Genomic DNA, 26,611 nt, shown 5'->3' with positions numbered 1-26,611 from the left:
AAGACCCCTTTTCAACCTGTTCCATAAGGCCAGGATAGTCTTCCTAACAAAGACATTAATAGGAAAGAAAACTGTAGGTCAATATCATTAACATAGCTACAGAACTTCTAAACAAAGTAGTAACAAATCAAACCCACTGGTTTAGAAAAAGGATATACACATCATGTCCAAGTAAGTTTTAGTCCAAAATGCAAACTGTTTTAACATTCTAAAATCAATCACTATAACTGACCATATGATTAAAATAAAGGAATAAAAACATTATGTCATTTTAATAGGTAAAATTTAATACCTATTCATAATTTTTCTAAATGTAGATAGATACATGAAGGGTATTAAAACACACACACAGATGGTTAATGATGAAATACTAGTGCTTTTCTAATAATAAGCATGGTCAATAAGGTCATGAACAAGATAAGAATGTCATCTATACAACATTATACTTGATGTCTTAGTTTTTTTTTTTTTTTAGGTGAGAAAAAGAAGTAAAAGGTATAAAAATTAGAAGGGAAGGCTTCTTGGGTGGCTCAGCTGGTTAAGCATCCAACTCAATGTCACCTCCAGTCTTGATCTCAGGACCATGAGTTTAAGTCCTGCTTCAGGCTCCATGCTGGGCGTGGAGCCTAACTTAAAAATAGATAGATAGATAGATAGATAGATAGATAGATAGATAGATAGATAGATGATAGATAGAGAAAAATAGAATTCTCATCATTTGAAGATGACACAATGTGTTCAGCAGTTAGAATAAGATAATTCAGAAAAATCACAGGAAATAAGGTCAAATGCAAAAATCAAATGATTTATACAACTGATATCATACATTTAATAAGGGGGAGGAAGCCAAATGCAATAGGTAAGTAATTTGCACTATTTTCCATATAGAAGTGAAAAAGAGGGGCGCCTGGGTGGCTCAGTCGTTAAGCGTCTGTGTTCGGCCCAGGGCGTGATCCCGCCATTCTGGGATTGAGCCCCACATCAGGCTCCTCCGCTGGGAGCCTGCTTCTTCCTCTCCCACTCCCCGTTTGTGTTCCCTCTCTCTCTCTGTCAAATAAATAAATAAAATCTTTAAAAAAAAAAAAAAAAGAAGTGAAAAAGAATTACTGCTGCCATTTGCAAGAAATGGATGAATCCCATAAGTACTGAGAAACAGAAGCCAGACAAAAGTATATGCTAATCTCAATAAATAAGTGTATCAAATCATCATGTTGAACATCTTAAGCAATATTATATGAAATTATAGCTCCATAAAGTTGGGGGGGAAGAGTACATGTTGTATAATTTTATTTACTTGAAGTTCAAGGACAGGGAAAATAACTCTACTGTGACAGAAGTCAGAATAATGGTTACCTTTGGGACAGGTATTGACTAGAAGGGGAAAGGGTCTTGTGGCATGCTAAAGTTAATTTATATCTTGACTGGGTTGTATTTACATGGATATATAAATTTATATAAATTCTTCAAGCTATAAACTCATGATTTGTGGATTTTATTATATGTAAGTTATACCTTAATAAATGTGTAAAATAAGTTTATTGGTAAATATTACACATTATAAAAGGTTTAAAAATTATGTTTATATTATATACATTTTGTGTCACATAACACTGAATCAACTCCATAAAAACTTAGTATCGGTTGGTTTAATTGATCCTTTTGTTCCATGCTTTTCAAATTATGGGCAAATTTTACCCTTAAAGTGATTAATTATACTTTCAAATCTAACAGAAAAGATAGACTGTTAAGATTACCAACCATAAAACCTAAAGAATCTAATGTTTTATTTACAAGAGTTTTCTGTAAAACATTAGATTTGAACCTGAATATTTTCAAGCAAAAGGAAAAAGGAGAAAAAAAAAACCCACTTTCCTCAAGTTGTGGGAACCAGCCTTACCATCACCTTCATTAAAAAATTATTTAAATCTCCGACACATATTCACCTTATCTTTGTATGAATCTTGTCCATAGCTTACAAAAAATTGTACTTGACAGTGTTAAATTCCACAGAGAAGTCCAACTGACACACTGCCTGAGAAGTGTTACCTAGGGTACTGCTTACACTCAGGCATATCTTTTCTCCATCCCCGGAGTAAACTCCAGGCAACAATAGAATTTTACCTTTCTCCTTTTATTCCCTTAATCTTTGTTTTTGTTTACTGTTGGTTCTTTGCTAAGTTCGGTTCTGGTTCTGTGACACTTATGGCCAATAAGTTGTTCCCCAGTGGTATGGGAAATGATGAGGAAGTCATTTTATGGTCTGAGCATGCATGTGGACAAATAAGAGATAGGCATCTATACTCCATCACAGACAAGAGAGAATTGGGTCTGTTAGTCAATTTATATCTGTTTGTGAAAGAATAGGACTCCATTCCACTACAGAGAAGAGTTCTTTTACATATATCTAAAGTAGTGAGTTTGGTGTTCTGTTTATTTTACCCATGGCTGAAGCTGTAAAACTGAAGATGCAAGGTGTTAGTTATGTCTGTAACTAATAGTCACTAACTATCATTATAAGGAGTAATATATTTTCCTACCTTCAGAGGATATGAATAAATTAGATTATAAAGCTGCTTAGCATACAGGAGCTCTGTTCTGTTTGGTTTATATACACTATTAAATGCTTACATAACCCCAATATTCCCAGAATTCTCAGAAAATAAAGAAACTGAACTTGTAACACTAATGAGGTCAGCTGTTTTGGTGGTGAAAACAGAACAGAGGTTTGCTGAAGCTAGTGGAATTGAGTTGTAGTCATTTCCAACTGAAAATGCCAGATATGCTATAATTCTTAATAGGTATTATAATTTTATCAGACAAAAATCCTGCCCAATTCCTACCCATTAAGCTCCTCACCTTATATATTCTTCCAGACTTTATGAATATATCTATTGATATATAATTTTTTCATATGTATTAAGAATATATCCATAGCAAGTATGAAAACAATGTGTAAATACGCTGCTCTTTGTGTAAATAATGGAAGAACAATTTTATTCCTCTATTACCGACCCACTTTTTACTGAAAAGTATATTTATACACCACAGAGTAGTTTTCCTATATTTCCTGGAGTATTCTAATTTCCATAGGAATATATAAAGAGCTTCTTTGCTGTTTTCACAACTGTATGATATTCCACTGTGTAGATATTCCATAATTTAACCAGTTCCCTACTGATGAATTCTTGAATTATTTCCAATCTTTTGGTATTACAAACAATGCTACAGTAAGTTTGTAAATATGTTGTTTCTACATATGTGCAAGTATATATGAAGGACAAATTCTCAGCAATGAAAAAAATTCTTTTGATACATTAGCCCATGTTTCTATTGGGTTGCTCTTTTCTTATCTATTTTTAGTTCTTTATATATTAAAGAGATTAGTCCCTCATCTGTAATATGAGTTCCAAGTATTTTTCCCAGGTTGTCATTTGTCCTTGCTTATTTTTTATAATACAGATGTTTGGTATTTTATGTAGTTAAATTTCATAACTCTTTCTTTTATGGGTTTTGCATATTAAATTATAGCTCTAAAAGCCTTCCCTGGCCCCAAAGTATTTTTTTTTAATTTTCCCATGTATTCTTTTGAAATTTTTATGATTTCATTTAATACACTTATATCTTTGATCATTTTGGAATTTATCCTTGCTATGAGGTAGGACTTCAATTTTTTTTTATTTTCCACTGATGTGTATCCACTTTCCCCCAAAGTACTTACTGAATAGCACACATTGTCCCTATTGGTGTGTGAGAAGCCATCTTCATCATACCTAAGTCTTTCTATGTGTTTGAGTGTATTTCTAGGCTTTCCATGCTATCCCATTATGCCTTCTATTCAGGTATTAGCACCACAAGGTTTTAATTATAGAGAGTTTACAGTACAATATCTGATTGCATTAGTCCTTGCTTCTATTCGCCTTCCCAAAGTTCCTTGGCAAACTTATTTAACTAAGATCAACTTATTTCAAGATCAATTTGTCTAGGTTTTTAAAAAGCATTCTTATTATCACATGAATTCAATAATAAAGTGACATCTTGATGATACTGAATATTCCCAGCTATGAACAAGGTGTATCTTTTCATTTCTTCCAAACTTCTTTTATGTCCTTCAGTAATGCTTTATAGTTTCTTCAAATATGTCTTAGTTCCTTATTAAGTTTATTTCTGGGTATTTTATTTTTGTTGTTCTTAAAATCGGCACCTTCTCATCTATTACATCTTCTAACTAGTTACTATCTGATACACTAGTATTAGCGCTGTTCTGCAGATAGAAAAATTGAAATGCATTAACACTGAAATGTACAAACTCCTGGAAGTTTCCACTATACATCCTGCAGAAGACACTGAAACGAGCCATTCACGTCTTTAGAGACCCACTAGACTGACGGACAGACACAAAGATTCTGCCTTACTGAATGCTCTCTTCAGAAGTTTCCTCTCAAAAGCCATGGCAAAAAGTACCAGATTTCCAATTCAGGACTGCATATATGTTAAGAAACCGACATCTAGGTCTCTGAAAAGTCTCTGAAAGCTAAATAAAAGGAAATAAATCCTTAACAGAATGAGATGGGTACAATCAGCAGGCCAGAGATCTTGATAAACTTCTGAAAGACAAAAAGCAAGTGGGATCATACTGACTGGTAAACCAAGAGAGAAAAACAGAGGCTGAAGGAGGCTACACTCCCACTTCTCTCCACAACAAAAGAGGTATTTGCCCTCAAGGAATTAATAAAAACTGTAAAATTACTCTGTAAAGAAATTAAACCATCAATTAGAAGGACTAGGGCTCCTAATGTGGGTGTTTGCACCTACGAGAAGCCATATGCATCATGGGACTACTAAAGAGAACAGCTGAAGGAGGCAAAGAAGGCCAGATACATAGCTTAAGAGTTAAAAGCATAAATTCTGTTCAGTCAGAACAACCAGCACACGTACACTGAATGGATAAAGTCGCAAAGCTGAAGAACACAATAGCACAAATGTATTATTTACATGTGCCAGTGTATATGTTATATCTATATATGAAAAACAACACTTAAAAATTATTTCCCTACTCAGATTGAATTTGGAAGATTAAAGATTTTATTAGTGGCCTAAAGAACAAGTACAAGAAATACATCAAATCAAAAAATAAAAATGTAAAGAGAAATATACCAGGAGTAAAGGACAGATTAAGGGAGGCTTGATATGTAAGAAATAGGTTTCACAAGGAGACAATTACTGCAGATAGAAGAAAGGCAACAATTAAATAAATAATAAGTAACAATAAAAAATCTGTCCAAACATGAAGGCCTGAATCTACGATTGAAAGGCACTGAGCTCCGAGCTAAAGAACTGATGATCAAATACATGTAAACTCAGGATAAAAAGAAAATGTTACAAGCATTCAGACAGAAAGTACGAGTTACCTATAAAAGAAAAGGGGGAAAGTGGCATGAGCATATTCAAGAAGTCAGAATACGTCATTCACAGAACTTATGTCAACAAAGTACTCAAGAAAATATCCACCAGGAAACAAATAAACCAGAAGAGACACATTGAGATGGAAGATGATAAAAAGGAAACAACAGTAAGCACTGAGGAATGATACCTATAATTAAATCTGAATAAATGACAAGAAAAAATTAAAACATCTTAGCAAAAAAACAGGGTTTTTGGTAGGGTAGGATCATGGTAAATTTAAGAGTATCCAAAGCGGACTGAGAGAAAGAAGATGGAAAAGTATCCTGAAGATCTTGTCTTGAGAGGAGGGGAAGCAGAGAAGAAAAGAGAACCATGGTAGAAAAAAAACAGCACACCTAAGTAGAAGAAATTCTCTGATTTTCAAATAATAAAGAAAATACATATCCCAATACAAGCATGGAAAGGGAAATTAATCGTTAATGGTAGTTAAAAGTATATCAGATCTTGTAATATCAAATATTGAGAAAGGTTTTGCTTGTTCTGATTTTAATCTGGCTAGGCTGTCACTTGATTTTTTTTTTTTAAGGAAACTGACTATATTACATTTATAACAGAGCTTTATATGATTCAGAGATTTTCATTTACTAAGTTTGAACATGCAAATGACTGCTTAAGGGAGTTTTAATGTTTAAGTTAAATACAAAGGTTAAAGAAAAATTAGTTTTTAAATGTTTAAATAAATAACCTGATAGCCAGGAACTTTCATATAGTTTTATATAGTTTCTGTACTCTAAAGCCCTTCTTAAACATCAAAAAACTCATACAGATATAAGAAAGGTTCACCTTGGATTCCATCCCAAAGAGTTTAATTACTGAAATACCAAGAAAGCCTTGTACTAGCATGCCTCATGGTTAAGACAGATTTATTTCACAGATTATAAAGACAGCCTAAAGGCTAGACTCCTATACTGCATAAAGTTTTCTGAGATTAAGTGATGTTCACATCAGACTTTGAGGATCACAATTAGATTTATTATCTTTGTGACACTGATAAGAGTATGTTTGGTGAAAATTATATTTTACGTTGAAAGAATATTTTAAGGGCTAATCTGTATTCTAGATCATAAATCCAATGTTACAGAATATTATTTTTTTTACAATATACACATCTTTTTTGGTATCATATATAACAGATTATTAAGGGTGAAATGCCTATGAAAAGTCAGACTACAAAATAGACCTGGGTTGTGATACCTGTAATATATGTCATTGGTTAATTGTTAATGCTACCTATCTTTCCAGGCTCATAAAAACTGACTGGGAGGCTGGGGGGTCACCTGGGTGGCTCAGTCGGTTAAGCACCCGACTCTTGATTTCAGCTCAGGTCTTGATCTCAGGGTTGTGAGTTCAAGCCCTGCGTTGGACTCCACACTGGCATGAAGCCTACTTCACAAAAAAGAAAAAACAAACACTGACTGGGGATCCCAAAGTCAATAATTTCTGCAGACAGCAAAAGAACAGTCATGATATTAAAAGCAGGAAATTGTGAAATAGCTTTACATGTTTCCAGAGAAATTTAGGCAATCAAAATAAATCATTCTAGATCTAAAAGAAAAGCAAGAACCTAGAAGAATACCATATTCCAAGTCATTGTTACCTATTTGGACTGCTGCAGTATCTTCTAACTCACAGTATCATTTCAAATAAGGCAGAAAATTAATAAAGCAACCAACCAACCAATCAAGTACATGAACTATTATTAGTCTTATGATGCTATAAACCAATAAAGACATTGCAAAAAATTAAAATATGTTCACCAAATCATCTAGGTTAACTAAAGTTGGAAGTTTCTCGATTAGGGGCGCCTGGGTGGCACAGCGGTTAAGCGTCTGCCTTCGGCTCAGGGCGTGATCCTGGCGATCTGGGATCGAGCCCCACATCAGGCTCTTCTGCTATGAGCCTGCTTCTTCCTCTCCCACTCCCCCTGCTTGTGTTCCCTCTCTCGCTGGCTGTCTCTACCTCTGTCGAATAAATAAATAAAATCTTTAAATTAAAAAAAAAAAAAGAAGTTTCTCGATTAAAATCACATGCTTATGGAGATACAAGCAAAGATCTGATTGAGAGATCTGGGCATCTACAGACTGATTTTAGAAGTACACAGCTCTATGGGGCACCTGGGTGGCTCACTCCATTGAGCAACAGACTCTTAGTTTTGGCGCAGGTCTCCAGGTTGTGGGATCAAGTCTGACTTCAGGCTACCCGCTCATTTCAGACTCTGCTTGGAATTCTCTCTCTCCCTCTCTCTCTGCCCCTTCCCCTGCTCATGCTCTAAATTACTTAGTTAGTTAATTAATTAATTAAAATAAAAGTACACAGTTCTAAAGGTGTGGTTCAATTAGGCACTGTATCATCTTTGTCATACTTGCCAGTCTTTGTATCTGTCAATAATATAATACTAGAAAAGACCAAACTAGATTATATGATAAACATTTCTAACCTTAAATGCCAAAGAACCAGAACCTTTCATGACGGTGAGTTAGTAATAATTGCTAAGTGTCCTAGAGGTCGTATCTCTAAAGATCACATTTATTGTATACATTAGTTCACTTCTGTGTTCATTGTATATACATCACCATTGCTCAAAATCCCTTCATAAGAAGGAATTTAAGAACTAAGATGTCAACTTAAAAGTCTCTTAAAAGTTATTACTTACCAGAGAATAACATTTAGCAGCTAAATATTTCACTAAAGTCTTTCACTTTCAAATTCAATTACCTGGGTTCAAAAATTTTGCTCTACCATATACTTACAATGTGGTCTATGTGTGACTTTCTGAGTTACAATTTCCTCATCTGGAAAATGGGAAAAATATTACATACTCTATAGGACTGATAAGTGACATATAGTACATAACATATTTGGCTTCATATACTGCATACAGCAACTCCAAAATTAAATATTTCTTTCTTAAAATAATTTTTTAAAGATCTTATTTATTTATTCATGAGAAAGAGAGAGAGGCAGAGGGAGAAGCAGGCTCTCCAGGGAGCAGGGAGCCCAATGCGGGACTGGAAACCAGGACCCTGGGATCATGACCTGAGCCGAAGGCAGCCACTTAACTGAATAAGCCACCCAGCCACCCTCTTAAAATAATTAAAACATCTCTGCTTTTCCTTTTCTGCTCATATTCTTCCTTCTTATTTACAGAAGGGCTCTTCTCATGATCCTTAAGGACTATTCTATTCTAAGGACTATGACAATCTCTAAATGTTCTAGTTGAAGAACTATTTTAACATAGTGATAATGGCAGGTAATAACGTCACTCTACAAATTAGAAATCAGAAAATGAGAGATTTATGAGTCAGTGGTAGACAAGTTTGAACTACTGCTATGAAGGAGATTGGGCAACTCCCCACAGTGCTATAATGTTAGAAAAAGCATCTTTCCTTCCAACCAAATCTAAAAATAAATGCCATTCATGGGGCGCCTGGGTGGCACAGCGGTTAAGCGTCTGCCTTCGGCTCAGGGCGTGATCCCGGCGTTATGGGATCGAGCCCCACATCAGGCTCTTCTGCTATGAGCCTGCTTCTTCCTCTCCCACTCCCCCTGCTTGTGTTCCCTCTCTCGCTGGCTGTCTCTGTCTGTCAAATAAATAAATAAAATCTTTAAAAAAAAATAAATAAATAAAAATAAAAATAAAAATAAATGCCATTCCAAAAGCTATGGACAAACATGAATGCCCCTGTGTGAGTGCTTCCTCCTAAAGCAGCTGACAGCTGGGAGCACCTCAAACCTGCACTGTCGGTGTGGTATGACTTTATCAGTCACGGTGTCTCAAGTGACACAATGCTATTTTTCTAAGAATGAATTTAAAACCTAGATTAGAAACCATTCAGAGAAAAAGAACAGTACACAATCTTTTGCCCTCGCTGTGTGTGTGTGTGTGTGTGTGTGTGTGTAGATGGAAATTAACTAGAAAGTAAACAATGACAGTTTGATTTAATGTGTATTAGCACACGTTTTAAAGAAACACATGAAGATTTTTCTATATACTTTCTTAATTACTAAATTGCTTTTACTAAAACAATTTTCATACATAACACTAAGTCTACTATTTGGTTCTCCCAAGATTACAGCTGCAACTCCTACCATCCAGCCCTTCACCTTCGACACCCACACACACATTTCTTCTGTTAGGCATTTTAGCTGGAACGTGAATGTGGTAAAAGCACTCTACGGCCGCATTCCCTCATGTCCCACTGCCAAATAGGTGAGAAACACGACATGAAATATGGCCTTACCCAGATCTCTTTCTTGCACTTTTAAATAAAGAAAGATCAAATCTCAAAGACCTATTTGGTCTGGGAGAACCATGATGATATTCAGATATGAAATACCACTATAAAAAGGATCAATGCCCTATGGTGTGTCATGGTTTCCTAAAACAATGCAAACACTAGAGTTCAGTTTCTCAGGATGAAAATGCTGCCACATAGTCTTGAAGAAAAGAAAGCTCAATCTTGCACAGATCTGCTTTTAAATTTAACAGTCAGAAGAAAATCCCGGACGGGCTCCTGCTGCCTAACAAGTAAATCAAGGATGACAGCACCAAATCTATTACAACATAAAGTCCAGACTGGTTCTTCCTTTGACTCACACCCTGAAATAACTTTTATAATTTTAACACCAAGTCAAACAGTTTTAATACCGACAAAATAAATACTTTATTTTCTCTAACTGTCCATGAGACACTGACCATATTATAAAGAATATATGTAACATCAACGTATCTTGGGAGAGAAGCTTACTCAAATAAGAAAGGCCAAATAAAATTACGGGAAGAATGAGAAAGTTGATACAAAAATAATTTCATATGCTAATAGTTCATTTTCATACTTTCATTAAACTTTTCTACAAATTTAAAACATACTTACTCATTTTAACCACTAAGTGGCAAATTTAATGTGGGTTACCAAGACTTCCTTACATTCAATCCTTTCTGCCATTTATCCTAGACTTTATTTTTTTTTTTTAAGATTTTATTTTCTTATTTTAGAGAGAGAGAGTACGAAGGAGCACAAGCAGGGGGAGGAACAGAGGGAGAGAGAGGATCTCAAGCAGACTCCTCTCTGAGCACAGAGCCTGACCTGGGGCTCAATCTCACGACCCTGAGATCATGACCTGAGCTGAAATCAAGAGTCGGACACTCGACCAACTGAGCCACATAGGCACCCCATCCCAGACTTCAAAAATCAAATCTGTGGGGGCGCCTGGGTGGCTCAGCCATTAAGCGTCTGCCTTCGGCTCAGGTCATGATGAGCCCCACATTGGGCTCTCTGCTTGGCGGGGAGCCTGCTTCTCCCTTTCACACTCCTCTTGCTTGTGTTCCCTCTCTCTCTGTCTCTGTCAAATAAATAAATAAAATCTTAAAAAAAAATCAATCTGTGGATAAAGAAATTCTTTAACTTGAGAGAGACTCTTTTTGAACATTAAACATAAAGAAAAGATCTGATGTAAATAATGGTATGTTCTCCTACCCAAGTACTCACAGGTAAAATTATAAAAGATGTTTAATTGCTCATGTGGGTGGCAATGATAATATGTAGAACTAACTTCTTCAAGAGATGATTTAATAACTCCAAAAGAATGAATCTGCTAATCCTGTTTGAAAAAAAAAAAAAAGCCTTCTAAAATTTGTAACAGAATTAATAAACCAATGGCACTGTTTCCACAAGCTGGGTAAGACCTCTTTCTTCACTAGTGCTACCAAACTTTAGATCTGCTTGATCAGGAGGCATTCCCTAAAAACTTCAATTATGAAGTTATAAGTAGAAATTCAAAACCAAGAAAGATTCGCAAGAGGGGAAGAAGAATGAGATAGAAGGTCAGAGACAAGAGCAGGGATCAAAGCCATGAAATAATTAATTTGTACTTAGAGTCAAAATGTTTCATACACATAAATAAGGCAAAAAAGCATACATGCACGTGGGGGCACATACACACAAACACTTCAAAACAAAAAGAGGAAGAAAAACCTATTACATATAAATTCAGATCAAATCTATTAGGTACAAATCAGATACAGAGAGGAGTGGTAGGCAGTTCATTCATTGTGAGTCTATACTTGAAATTCCTGAAATGCTACTACAAAACCTGTCTAACACCTTCTCTTCCTGGTGTTCTAACAAGTCATTTAACATGCATTTTATAAGCTCAGGGCATGTTGTGGAATGAAGAGTGCTATGTACAACTAGAAACCTGTTCTTTTCAACTCCAAGTCTTCCCCCAGAGAAAAGACCATCTTACCTTAAAAGAGATTAAAACAGAAAGGATTGGAAACGAGTGCAGGGGTGGAGGGAGTGGACAGAGGAACAAAGGTGAGAGAGAGAACTGTGAATTCCATTTATTACCTGAAGTTGTCTTCCCTCTCTCCCTCTTCACTACCAGTCATGTCGGTTAAAACTTCAGAATCCAACCAAAAGACGCTATCATCTCCCGAAGTGCTACTCTCACTTTCAGTCTCCATCTTGTATTCAAAAAATTTAAACCTCAAGGCATGGAATAAAGAACACCACCAATGTTCAAGGTGTTCAGCTCTGTTTAGGCACGCTCAGGTGCGTGGCTGATCCACAGTGATATGTGATCATGCCGGGCCACAGTCTATTACGTGCTATTTTAATTACAGTTGGGGTAAAGACAGGAAATCACATAGAGCACACTCAGTGCATCTGACTGCCCTACACCTGTGGCACCCAGGCCCCTCCCACTGCCTCGGGCTCTGTGACCTACATAATCAAACTCGGAACCCAAATGAAGGTGATCTTTCACTAATTATTGATTTAATAACTATTTGTCTCTACTCAAGTTTCCAGTTAATAAGTTAAAAACAGACATTTTCAAAGTGCAGGATTTTCTTATTTTGCTATTTCAGAATTAAACAGAAAACCAGAAAGGATACATATAGAAAACTATATGTAAAAGTTTCCTGGGCCCACCACAATGAGAGGCACAGATACAGACCTCACAGTTAAGGAGGATCACAATTCAGAGAGAAGACAAGCATGCTGTAGGGACCTGCCCAACTGCATGCCTTCTACTATTACACCCATCTTTCCTTCCCCGCAGTAGTAACTGCCAGATACACCTTGCTCAGGTATCCAAGATGGGACATAACAGCCTCCAGGCTTGTCCATAGCCTTTTAAATAAATAAATAAATAAATAAATAAATAAATAAATAAATAAATAAATAAATAAAGTAAGGTCAAAAGACACTGACAATTACATCAAACAAAAACATGCAACATTTTTATACATCATTTAAACTGCAGGCGCCCGTGGCAGCAATAAAATGACCTGCTGGGAAATGAGGGAAAAGTATAGCATCTCTAACACTGGCAACAACACAACCGTTACTCAGAAAACAGCCACGTTGTTACCAACCACTGACATGTCAGATATTCATCTTTTGGCCCAGCAATTCCCTTTCTAGGAAATTATTTCATTTTCACAGGTGAAAATAAGAAATGAACAGAAATATTCATGGCAGTAAATTTATAACAGCAAAACAGAATAGCAAAAACCACCTAACTTGCTCATTAACAGAAAACTGGATAATCAAATTATGGAATCGCCATAGAATGGAATGCTATACAGTTGCTAAAAGTTGGGTAAATGAGAAACACAAGGCAGCCCTATTGGTCATGATAATGACACAAACCCTAAGGCACACTATTAAGGCAAAGAAGAAAGAGGTAAAGGTGTACAATTGTATATATGAAATGCTCTATTCACATTTTCAAAAAGAGGAAGGAGAAACACACTGACTACATGTGCAGAATATGCAGAGGACAGCACCAGCGACAACTGCTGTCTCCAAGGGAAAAACACAGCTAGCAAAGACGAACGAGGGGGAGACAGGTCTTCACTGTACCATGTACATATCACCCTCACAAAATAACTAATTTTAATATAGTCTTTTATATTCCCCCAGCAAAGAATCAGATTTTTAAATGTTATTTTAAGTATTTAGGTCTTTTTCCCCCTAAACAAATATAACTCCTTTAATGTGTTTCATGAATCCAATTGACCTTTCCTTTAATCATTTCTTTTGCTCCTTCATTACTGTCATTGATTGCCTCACTTCCTCAAGTCCCTTCAAACATGAAAACGTGAACTGTAAGTAGTACTTTTACAGAGAATACTGACGACAGTCTGACAACACAAGCTCACTAAGGACATCTCCTTTTCTAGTCCTGGGGCCACTGCCGAACCGTACGTCCCCAGACACCCCCCGCTGCAGTGAGCGCCTTCAATCCCACCAATCTAACCTATGCACCAAGGAACACTTTCCACAGGTCTCACAGTTTTGACTCTGTCAGTTCAAAAAAAGTTTTTAACTTCAAAATCAACATGTGTTCTGTTCCCTTCTTTAGCAGCTAATGAAAATCTGGCAGAAACAAGGTAGTGAATAGCAGGGGCCATGTAAGGCACACATCAATCATGAGGGCTACCAAAACTTGAGAGGACTCCACATTCCTTAAGACCACAACTGCTTTAACTCATTTTTCCCCGAATGGCTTAAAACCTGATCAGGCTTCACTTCCCCAGCAAACTTTTGTGGGGCACAAGTCTCTGACCTAAACCATAGGAGTCATCATCGATAGTTCAGAACTAGTTGAGTCTTCATCTTCTACTGACCAAGAGGTAAGGAAGACAAGGGATAGGGGAGTTCCTAAACCCACTGCAGCAAGAGGAAAAGGAATTTTCACAACAATTTAAGATCTAAAATTAGAATGCATTTTTTTTTTCAAGAAAAATATTTTTAAAGTGGCTTATTTTTCTAGCAGTAGTAGTAATAATAACAGCAAACATACACTGAGTACTTACTTAATTGCCAAACATTGTGGGCCTTACAAAATTAATTATAATTTATTACGTAATTCTCACACATAGGAGCTATTACAATCTTCCTCTTACAGGTAAAGAAATTGAAGCTTAACATAATAATTTGTCCAGGGTTACTCACTTTATAAGTCTGTATTAAAATTCTTTTTAAAAATCTACCTAAAATCTAACCACCATGTAAAATATTATTTCTATGGGGAAAATACGTGGCTTTCAATTTGATCCACATTTAGCTCATTAGCCTGACGCGCTCTGATCTCATAATTCTGTTGTATACTGATGACCTGCATTCCTTTCTACACAGCATCCCCCACACATGTGGGTTGACTACAAAAGAAAGGGTGCACATGGTGATCACAAAACAAAACAGCAGCAGAGCATGAAGAGAACCGAGGTCCTGAAGCCCCCATTTCAGTGCTCCTTTTCCCACACTTTAAATTAGAATTGTTTTTTATCAGTTCTGTTCAAAACATAGCCAAAAGTTCAATAAATATCTCCTGAACTGGGCAGCAAGCTTCGTGCACAGAATGCTTCACAATTATGACTCTAAATACAGATATACCAGGCGCCTGGGTGGCTCAGTCAGTTAAGCATCTATTTTTGGCTCAGGTGATGATCCCAGGGTCCTCAGATCAAGCCCCACATCAGGCTCTCTGCTCAGCGAGAGCCTGCTTCTCCCCCTCCTGGCCACTCCCCCTGCTTGTACTTTCTCTCTCTGTCAAATAAATAAATAAAATCTTTAAAAAAAAAAAAAAAACTTTAAATACAGATATACCAAACAGACTCTTCGGAAAATTATGTATTCTCAATGTGAATAGCATATGTCTAGGTGTAATTAATAAATACATAATATATATATAATTGTATTAGAAAGAACAGTTAAGCACAATTCCTCCTAAAATATTTGCAATAACTGAAGGTTTTCTTCCAACATAAAAAGCACCACATGTAAAGTACAAATGTCATCCACCATTAATCATTCTTATACTATGTATTCATTCTAAATTCCAGATTACTTATATCTTTAAATTTTTTTTCTAACTGGGACGCCTGGGTGGCTCAGTCAGTTGAGCAGCCGACTCTTGATTTCGGCTCAGTTCATGTTCTCAGGGTCATGGGATCAAGCCCGGAGTGGGGCTCCATGCTCAGAGTGGAGTCTTTTTGAGATCCTCTCTCTCCCTCTCCGTCTGCCCCTCTCCCCACTTGTGCACTCTCTAACTAGAATCTTTAAAAAAAATTTTAATTGTTTTTCTAACCAATTGTAGGTGGTCTGTAGGTTTCTTACATTGCAATAACTAACTTCAAAAGAATAATTTTCTTTTTTACTCCAGAATACTTCTGTGTTCTGAATCATCATACACAGACATCTGCTTCAGTTTACAAATATATCTAAAGGGCAAACAATTATGCATACATTATTTCGTTAAAATTTATTTAAGTAAAATAAATGTATTTATTTGTAAATATATTTTAAAATGTAAAAGATTCCATTCCATATTTATTTGTAAATACATTTATTTTACTAAAATAACCAAAATATACAATTTAACATGATCCTCTATAGGTCACTTTAAACACAACAGAAAAAGTCTGTTTGTCTAGAAAATGGAACATATGTTAGAGCAGATTTGCCTCTTTAGAAATATATATTCAAAGAGAGATCTAACTCTGAACAACTTTCCAAAAAAGCTAAATAAAATTTCAAAAAATGGATATCTTAACAATGTATCCACCCCATCACAACAATATATGTATTTTTAAAAGTATGTTGTATTTCAAAAAGCTGTTTCATGAAACTGGAAAAAATTTCAATAGAAATGGAAATACTTTGAAATCAGATGGACATTGGTTCAAACCTCAAGTATATCATTTATAGGTAGCGAGGTTTGAGGTAAGTAGTTTAAACTGAGTCTCAGTTTGATAATCTCTAAAAGGGGAAGAATAATAACCTTGTAAGATTAATGTGTGGATCAGAAAACTAATGCATGTAATGAAACTATCACATGGCACAGTAAGGATAACGTAAATGACAGCCATCATGCTCATCATCGCTGACACCATGGTATGTTTTATTGTTGTAATTATATAAAAACTAAGAAATAAGATAATCTGTAAATACTTTCTTTAGTTATATCAACTTGTAATTTTTACCATTATTTTAAAGAGAGTAGTAATCTAATAAATAAAAGGAGACAAGTCTCAACTAAGAGATAATTTTCTACTTATTTGAATCCCTTTCATGAATGTGGATGAAAAATCAAAAATTAGAACCAAAAGCTCATATACTCCCCTCATCACATTAATACAAGGATTACAAAGTACATATAAAATTAGATCATAAGACAGTTTGGCATGACATTTCCAATCTCCTTAATAAGTGATTTTAAGCAGAAATTTCCCAAGTATATGCATAAGCTCTCTCAAAATTTAACTAAAATCATCTATTATTTTTAAGTTCTGTATCCCTAGTCAACCAAGCAAAGATTAAAAGCATACTTTATGGTATTCAAGTTTTAAAATTCAAATTTTAAAATTCAAGTGTAATATTTATTATAACGTAGAACACTGCCTTCAACAAATATATAATCTCGGGATATGTTTTCACTGGATCAGTAACTACCATCAATTGTTACACATTCTAGAATCTTTAATCTCGTGTAAATACTGATTGAAGAAAAATACTATGACAGTCTATCTAATCAGACTTCAACACAATTTTTAACCATAGAGTTACAGTCCGTTTGGTATCAATAAATGAAAAAAAAAATAGAAAGACTATATAGAGTAGATTTCATTATTATAAGAAAAACAGTCTTTAGATATATGTATATATATAAAATTTAGGAGATCATATAACAAAAACAATAATTTTTACTTTCTTCTTTAATTTTTCTACAATATTTTAAATTTCTAACATCAAAATGTGTTAGCTATTTAATTTTTTGGTTTTAAACAGTTAACTCAGAAGTTAAAAGATCCATTCCATAGTTTTTTCTCTTGAATCATTGAATGCTAATTTCTGCCATCTTATATACCATAGAAGTCAAAAATAAATGCTTATTGAATAAATACATACAAGTGAACAACAGAAAAGTGTTAAGTCCCAAGCTTAGGGAATATAAGTTCAAAAATAAATAAAGTCAGTAAGCATAAGACCAAGGCAAATCTAAAATGATGAGTAAGAACAAGAAAAACCACAAAGGAGAAAAGCAAAAACAAGTATGTGGGCTAAATAGCTAAGGAAACTTAGAAATTCTTTATATATCAGGGTCTCAGAATCATGATATAAATCTGTAATAGGAATTAATATAAATTTAATTCCTGCCCTACAGTATGAATTTAATCCCTCCTCAAAGAAGAACCAAAATCTATGGAATGTGCGCCTTATTAATAAAGAAATCTAATGCCTCCACTGTAAGTGCAAAGACTGTATCTACTTACTGTCAAATTCATATATTACATAGCCTTGTTTCATTGTTTCCCCTTCAAAAGTTCGTAAAATCCAACCCAAGAATACTTTGTTCCAAAACTCAAGAGCTCAAGGTGCTCTTGAACAAGGGAAAAAGAACATGGTATCAGCATTAACACATTCTTCCAAATGAAATTAGTCAGAGACTGAAGAGAACAATTCATACAACTCCCCAGCCATGGGCACACAGAACAGGCAAGTTGTCTTGGCGTGAGCATTCCATTAGTAGACCAATAAATAACAAAACAAAAACACTTGCTTCATCACAATCTAGAGATCTCACGATATCCTCACTGGTCTGAGACACTACTCACAATAGTGTTTCAATCTACAGATAAAATAAAACTATACAATTGTTAACGAATAAAGTTCAACTCTGAAACAAGTTATAATTCTCCTAGCAATAAGTTTAAGGCCACTAAAATACAACATCTACATGTAATGGTTAAATGAAAACACTGCTAAAAAGTAATAAATAGGGGCGCCTGGGTGGCACAGTGGTTAAGCATCTGCCTTCGGCTCAGGGCGTGATCCCGGCGTTATGGGATCGAGCCCCACATCAGGCTCCTCTGCTATGAGCCTGCTTCTTCCTCTCCCACTCCCCCTGCTTGTGTTCCCTCTCTCGCTGGCTGTCTCTATCTCTGTCGAATGAATAAATAAAATCTTTAAAAAAAATAAAATAAAATAAAATAAAATAAAATAAAATAAAAATAAAAAAATTAAAAGTAATAAATAAACGCACAGTGTCAAAAATTAAGAATTAATTATGCTGCAACGGATCTAGTAAAAGGCCTTATAAAGACAATAAAGATTCAGTATTCTTTAATATAATGTTGAATTAAAGAAAGTATTTCCTGAGCCAGAATTCTGACTAAGTATGTCACAATCAGTAAGGTACAGAACTGTACCTTTCACATTACTTTTGTAAGTTTAGGGCCTTAGAAAACTGTAGTCTTGGCAAAAACTGAAATTTATGTACAGTACTTCTGGTAATTCCTGTAACCAGACTACCTCCTAATGTTAATGATATTGCATAGAAAAATGCTAAATGTAAATTTAATGAGTAATAATCAAGGGAGAAAGCAAATGATTCAACTAAACTTAGTGGAAGGTCTGGGAGAGACTAGGAAGAAATCACTAGGGAAAAAATTAAATTAGGGCTAAGCAAAAAAAAAAAACAAAGAAACAAAACAAAACAAAAAAATCAGTTGTACTAAGTCTGCATGCTTGAAAAGCTCAGGGTAGGAAGCCTGGGTGGCTCAGATGGTTAAGGGCCCAACTCTTGATTTAGGCTTGGGTTGTGATCTTGGGATTGTGGGATCAAGCCCACATCAGGATCCATGATCAGTACGGAGGCTGCCTGGGATTGCCTCTCTTCCACTCTCTCTATACCTTCCCCTGTTTGCACAATCAATCAATCAATAAAATCTTTTAAAAAGTACAGGGTATTCTGTAGTTCATTAGAGTCTCTCCCACAAAATACTGGGAAAAAATGCCAATAAATCAAATGCTTTTACCTACTGGTATCCTTACCTGGATAGCTCACTCTAGTGCATGTTGATTTGAGACTCAAGTAATTTTGGCAGCCTGCTACTGATTTTATTTCACCCGCTCCCTTGCTATCAGCTGGCAAGGGTGGCAAGAGTCACAGTGGGAGTCAACAACAGCAAGTTCCTTCATGTTTTAGAAAACATTCAACTACTTACAAAATTACAAGCATTTTTCTCAAAGCACAATCATCCTGTCCTCAAATAACAAAACCTAAACCCATACTTGTAAATGTGAATCTGAGGCATATTATTCTGATGTATCTTAAAATAAGTGTACTTCTACTCCTGGTATCAGTAATTCTTCAAATTTATTTTCTTAGAAAGGAGATTAAGTTCTTACCTGCTCATTTAGCTTTATTTCAGGAAACAGGCATTTTTTTCCCATTATCCATTGTTATAGAAATTTGTTCTGGAAATTTTATCAATTATAAAAATAATAATAATGTAAATCTTTTGATGAGTAAACTATAATAGAGAAGTAAAAAGAAGTTAATGTGGATAGCTCTTTAAAAGATACACAGATTTATATTTAAGTTTGAATGACACATTAATTAGGGATTGAGTATCTGCCTATTTCCTCTGATTTGACCAGAACCAGACATTAATACTATTATCTGTGGTGCTTTTCATGTGACATGCTCAAAAGATGTAGTAAATGCAAAGTATATTTTATAATATCTCAAAAAGCACTTCAAAATAATAAAGCTGTTTCTTAAGTGTCAATTCAGAAACTTCAATTTATATCACTATGCCCTTGTGGTTAATTAAGCATGTTTAGAAACTCACTTGTTATTTACTGATTTATAATTTATTAAGCTACTGTTTCACTATTATGAGTAGTATTCAAGTTAAATATACAAAGTAATTTTAAACAACAGTACTATTTCTGAGTATCCATGGTTTCCATTTAGGAAATAATGCTGGATTTTTTTTTTAATTTAATGAAGTTAAGATGACTCAAATTCCTCTGTGCCACTTACTACCCATGTAAACTCAGGCAATTTACTTGAGATCTCTTAAGTTCAATTTCCTCATCTGATCAGAATAACCATGCCCAATTATACTGCAGTTGAAGTGATCAGATGAAACAAGATATATAAAACATCTATGCACCAAAACATTTATAAATAAGTGCTAAAAAACAGAAGGTATGATAAAAAAAAAAGACGTTCATGAATCTACATTTTAGATCTACTAAAAAATACTAAACTTCTTTAGAAGAAAAAAAATTCTCATAAGGACTCTCTTAAATTACTAAAATATCATTATCTCACCTAAAGTAATTAGTCAATAATCCCTTAATATCTTAAATATGTGGTCAATATACCAGGCTTTCCAACTGTCATGAATTTTTTTTTAACAGTTGGTTTGCTTGAATCACAAAGTGCACACATGGCGGTATTATAGTTAATAGGCCTCTTAAGTCCCTTGTGATTTCAAGGTTCCCTCTCCTCTATTTTTGTCATATGTTCGTTGAAGAAACCAAATCCTGTATATTCTCTAACACTCAGGATTTTGTTGATTATACGCCAACAGTCTGATTCTACAGGCTCTTCTAGCTCTCATATCTCCTTTACAGGCATTAATTCTTTTTTTAAAAAGATTTTATATATTTATTTGAGAGAGAGAAAGGGAGTGTGGGCACATGCACGCACAAGCAGGAAGAGAGGCAGAGGGAGAGGGAGAAGCAGAATCCCTGCTGAGCAAGAAGCCTGGTGAGGGGCTGGATTCCCAGGACCCTGAGCTAAAGGCAGACACTTCACCCACTGAGCCACCAGGCACCCCAACAGGTTAATTAGTTCTTAAAAGCTATACGGAATGCTTTAGTTTATATTTTCTGCCTCATCTACCAGCCTTCTAAAATAAATACAGATAAACAAAATGGTAAGATATTAGAAAATACAAAAACCAAAGTAACCAAAGGGCCATAGATAATGTATTCTTGCAATGACTTAAACAGGTATGAGTGGGGCAGCTATGTGAGGCAATGCACATTAAGAGGTTTCAAGTGCTGTTTTGACTTCTAATCTAAATGGGCTATTGCAGCCTCTACTGCCATCCATGACATTACTATATCCTCCTACATGATCTAATAAGTTCTTTGGTAATATCTGCAGACATCTGAACAATCTATGACTTATACTAAAATTCAACCTAATATGTTTGCCACTAGTCAGTCTCTATCATTTTAGAAGGGCAACATAAAAGCTGTATGAATTATGGCATTTCCTTAAAGAGAGAACAGGAACGTTATCATAGCTCCTATTTGGGCAGGAATTAGAAACAAATGATATCCTGGAATAAACTATCGGATGGATGGATAAAGTTGAAATACAGAAATACCCCAAAACCTGGTACACTAAACTTAATTCACCAGCTCTTAAACATTTGAAATGAAATGCTTAGTAGGAATAAAGAGGTCAAAGATTTACCTATATAACAGGCTGCATATCTTAGAGAACACTGATTCATATACAGTGTATAAAAGGAATAAACAACAAACATCTTCGTGAGCTTGGAAACCCAACATGTTAGTACCAAGTAACAGAGTTTGCCAAGATTTAGACCATCTCCTCTCCATCTACCCCGAGAAAACACTTTTACTATTTGGCCAGTGTATCAGTGTATCACAAGCCAAAGAATGGTTAAAACAGTTCAAACAGGAAAAGATTCTAGAATTATCAACTATATCCACAAACTAACAAGGAGTTCTTAAGTGAACAAATGGAAAAGACGATTCATCATGCACTGGATTGTCTGCCAGCATCAAACAACCAGCCAATGATCACCATCCACTCTGTCATTTTTCAAATATAAAATACAAAACAGATAACAGCGCAATAAAAATATCACCTTAGACTCGCATAGCAGTTTACTATTTTTAAAGCATTCTGACATATTTCAAAGCAAATGACAAAGAGAAACTAAGCCAAGGGAAGGGTGAGAATCTTACATCTAAAACACAAATTTTAGGGAACTAAACTTTTAAAAGAAAAAGCACTGAGAATTGAATTCACTATAATTTTCCTATAACTAGACAGTCAGTCTAATATTAAAGAGCTTAATAATAAAAACGGGTGCAACACATTCCAGGAAATGAGTAGGCAACAAGAAAATACGGTCACAGCATTGTTTTCCAAGGAAAAAACTAAGGATGTTCCTTCAAGTGCGGCTTTAAAACAGAAATTTTCAATCCTTTTTCCTATCCCCAAACAGTTCAAAACTATGCACACATTCATTAATAAAACTGACTCCTAACCTATTTAGAGATTTATTTTGATTAACAACAATTTAAAAGCAAATTATCTTTGAGAGTGTCAAGCTTGTTGAGTATTCAAACCGTAAGTTGAAAATTATTTTAATTAGAACTTAATTTCATTGAAATTGGCAGCACAAAAAAAGTTAGTTTTAAACAGGCAAGGGGAGGGAGGAAGAGCTAGATGAAATGGGAGTCTCTGGTCAGCTAACGGGCAAAATATGAGGGTAAAAAGGACAAGGGCAAAAAGTAAACATGTAACTCCTTATAAATTCACAGATGAGGGGAGCCTGGCTCAGTCAATTAAGCATCCACCTTCGATTCAGGTCATGATCCCAAGGTCCTGGGATCAAGCTCCGCATGAGGCTCCCTGCTCAGTGGGGAGTCTGCTTCTCCCCCGGCTCATGCTGCCCCTTCCCCTGTTCATGCTCACTCGTGCTCTTTCTCAAATAAATAAATAAAATCTTTTTTAAAAATTCACAGATGACATAAAACATTAACCAGATTATCTGGGGATATCAGAAAAGTATTCAAAACATTCTGGAAATAACATCAAGTTGTCAGAATTCTCAACTGCATAGACCCCAGATGTAAATCAATATGGGGGGTAATTCTTATGTTGACTGACATTCCTGTTAGGCTATCATCTCTGAATTCAGGAACATTTGCCTAATTGAATATTTGGTGTAGATGTCTATAACATTAAAGAAGAATTTGGCCAATGGGTACTTAATGCTGAAAAGAATGAAGGACCAGAGAAATGTTTATGTCAGAGAACACACAGAACTTGAAAGCAGTTATAAAAATGTCAGAAATTCAACTACTTTCAAAGGTAGACAAAATTCTAAAGACCACCTCATCTGAAGTCAGCTAGTAAACTAAACTCTACAGAGGTTCATGTTTCCAGAATGCCCAGGCGGCTCAGTCAGTTAAGAGTCTGCCTTTAGCTCAGGTCATGAACCCAGGGTTCCAGGATCAAGTCCTGCAACAGGCTCCCTGCTCAGAGGGGAGTCAGCTTCTCCCTCTCCCTCTGCCCCTCCCCCTGCTTGAGCACTCACTCCGCCCGCGCTCTGACAAGTAAATAAAATCATTCTAAAAAAAAAATTCATGTTTCCTTTTCCTACCTTACAATTAATTGTATGGTAAATTTCCACAACCACAAAAACCTAGTGGTGTGATCAAGAAAACAACACTGTCCCCTGTATTACATATAAGGGAACTGAGGCTTGCCCAAGGTCACATAATTTATAAATGGTATTTATCTCTTAGGTTATTTGTGAAGGAACAGCTAAAATGTCTCCTCCACTAAAAAGTTTTCAAATTATTCCCCAGTCCAAAGCATTCTTTCTGCTGTCCTACAGTATTTTCAAGAACACTTTCAAAATACTTTTAAAAATAGAAGAGAAGTAGGCATAAAAAGGATAAGCGATTTGCCCAAGGACGGACACAAGGGTGGAGCTGGGAGTCAGACTCCAGAGATGATCACTACGCTATTCCCCAAAATGATCACTAAATATGATCTCTTCTGCTATAACACATTTCTGTAACATGAATTAGATCATTTTCAGGTTGTATATAACAATTTTTTCCCACACATTAGTGTTTTCAGTCAGGTACATCCCATTTAACAGGAAGTTCAGGACCATACAGTGGATGCAATAAAATGCAGGGGATCACCGCACTGCACATAAGCCCGTTCACACCATTCTGATGCTAGTCTCAGCTTAGTCCCACGTTGCGTCTGCGAGGGCTATGCACGCTACTTCCTCATTTTTGCATACTTCGCCCTTGTCTCTGTAATTCAGCAGCTTCAACGCTTCATGACACCCCTTGCCATCAAGTAACCATCACCTTTTTTTTTTAAGATAAAATCCTGTATTTACTGTAATATTTCTCTACTTACTACCAATCTGACATTATTTTTTTAACCACGCTGTTATTATTAGGATTGTTGTTGCTTTTATTAGTGCTCTGGATACAAAGCTGTATAGATTTTGAGTGATGTGTACAACTTTATTTTTACCAGCCTTTTTAGTACATGATTTGTAAACCCACCAGATGTAAACACATACATCACATTATAGTGAAAATTGTAAAAAACAAAAAATGTTTTAAAACCAATATCATTGGGGCGCCTGGGTGGCACAGCGGTTGAGCGTCTGCCTTCGGCTCAGGGCGTGATCCCAGCGTTATGGGATCGAGCCCCACATCAGGCTCCTCCGCTATGAGCCTGCTTCTTCCTCTCCCACTCCCCCTGCTTGTGTTCCCTCTCTCGCTGGCTGTCTCTATCTCTGTCAAATAAATAAATAAAATCTTTAAAAAAAAAAAATAAAATAAAACCAATATCATTAATTACTACATACCCTTCTATGGCCAGTCAAATCTTCCAAGTCTTAGTACAGAATAAAATTGCTGCCATCAAAAATACTAAACATCTAACAAAACAGAACAGGTAGCTCTTCCCTACTCATCTCAACGTCTTCAATATAAACTAAAAGCCAGTTCCTCATAATGTATGTAAAAGAATTACACAGCCAGCTATGGCTGGCTCCTGAACTAGACCGGACATCAGAATCACAGGAGTAGCTAAAAACAAACAAACAAAAAATACAGGTTCTCCCAACCCCCCAGAGACCCACTGGATTTCCAGAGACCAGATCCTGGAATCTGCATTTGAAATTCTTCAATTAATTCTACTTATCTGACAGCCCAGTGGCTTAATGATCAGGTATTTACATAAGAAAAAAACAAGCACAGGGGCGCCTGGGTGGCACAGCGGTTAAGCGCCTGCCTTCGGCTCAGGGCGTGATCCCGGCGTTCTGGGATCGAGCCCCACATCAGGCTCTTCCACTATGAGCCTGCTTCTTCCTCTCCCACTCCCCCTGCTTGTGTTCCCTCTCTTGCTGGCTGTCTCTATCTCTGTCGAATAAATAAATAAAATCTTTAAAAAAAAAAAAAAAAAAAAAAAAACAAGCACAAAAATTACACACCCCCAAAATGATATGTTTTTTACTTTCTGAAATGATCAGTAATTCAAGCAAAGAAATAGCATTCCTAAATGAAGAGTATTAAAATTGTATAAACAGCCATTTTTAACCCTGTAACTTATAATTAATTAAAATCGATCAAATATGGAAGGGTTGTTCATTAGCTGTGATTACTAAGAGGCTGAATGAATGGTACTAGCAATGTAACCATCAACTACACCCTCTCACTGGCTGCCTCATTAGCAAATAAGGCCCTCATTGTGGGAAATGGAAGCAAAATCATGGGGTATATAATATACACACATGAAGCAAGTTTTATTTTCCTGGCTCAGAGCTCCAGCAATCTGCAAGGAAGAAAGTCACCACCTTCTGACTTCTTTATTTTGAAATTCTTGGGTCTACTGGGGCAAATTATTCACAATAAAGCTGTACCAATAACATTTACACTGTTACTAACCATACCACTTAACTTACCTTAATTTATACTTATTTCTCCATTAACATTTCTTATTTAAATGCTTGCATAAATCCACCGCAACTGGTATGTTATAGCTATTACAGTACAGAACACAGTACCACTGTGAACACTCTATGTGACAATTAGAGCAAGGTATGCTTGTACAAAATGCTCTAGGATAGTTCCTATCATGTTATATACTTAAATTTATGTTCTTACATATCTGTGATCCACAATACTTACAAGAAGTCAAAAAAGGGGGGGCACCTGTGTGGCTCAGTCAACTGAGCAGACGTCTGCCTTCAGCGCAAGTCATGATCCCAGGCTCCTGGTACAGAGCCTGCTTTGGGCTCCCTGCTTAGTGGGGAGTCTGCTTCTCCCTCTCTCCCTGCCCCTCCCCCCACTCATGCTCCTTTGCGCGTGCTCTTTCACTCACTCTCTCTCGATTGCTCTCTCAAATAAAAAAAATCATAAAAAAAAAGAAGGCAACAAAGGTTTAATTTGGGGGCTAATAAACTGCCCATTTTACATATAAATAAATCTTATTTGGACTACCAGACATGATTAATTTGGACCTCAAATCA

The 26,611-nt window shown here is 35.7% G+C and overlaps 1 protein-coding gene across 3 annotated transcripts in view; it reads right to left on the bottom strand.

Annotated features, from left to right (window-relative positions):
- ARHGAP32 (Rho GTPase activating protein 32) overlaps positions 1 to 26,611 on the bottom strand; it is a 293,982-nt gene that overhangs the window by 193,032 nt on the left and 74,339 nt on the right. Inside the window, exon 1 of one of the 3 annotated variants that reach the window (XM_087868280.1) lies at positions 11,814 to 12,660. The exons of the other annotated variants lie outside the window; for them this stretch is intronic. Coding sequence (XP_087724406.1) covers positions 11,814 to 11,929 — 116 coding nt within the window. The 5' untranslated portion in view covers positions 11,930 to 12,660. Of the gene's footprint in view, positions 1 to 11,813; positions 12,661 to 26,611 lie in introns of those variants that run through there. 3 annotated transcript variants of the gene reach the window in all.

This window comes from Ursus americanus, chromosome 16 (genome assembly GCF_024610735.1).
Source record: "Ursus americanus isolate L20-20 chromosome 16, mUrsAme1.1.p, whole genome shotgun sequence".
Classification (NCBI taxonomy): domain Eukaryota; kingdom Metazoa; phylum Chordata; class Mammalia; order Carnivora; family Ursidae; genus Ursus; species Ursus americanus.
The sequence above is the reverse complement of the archived record's forward strand: the minus strand, read 5'-3'. Positions and strand labels throughout refer to the sequence as shown.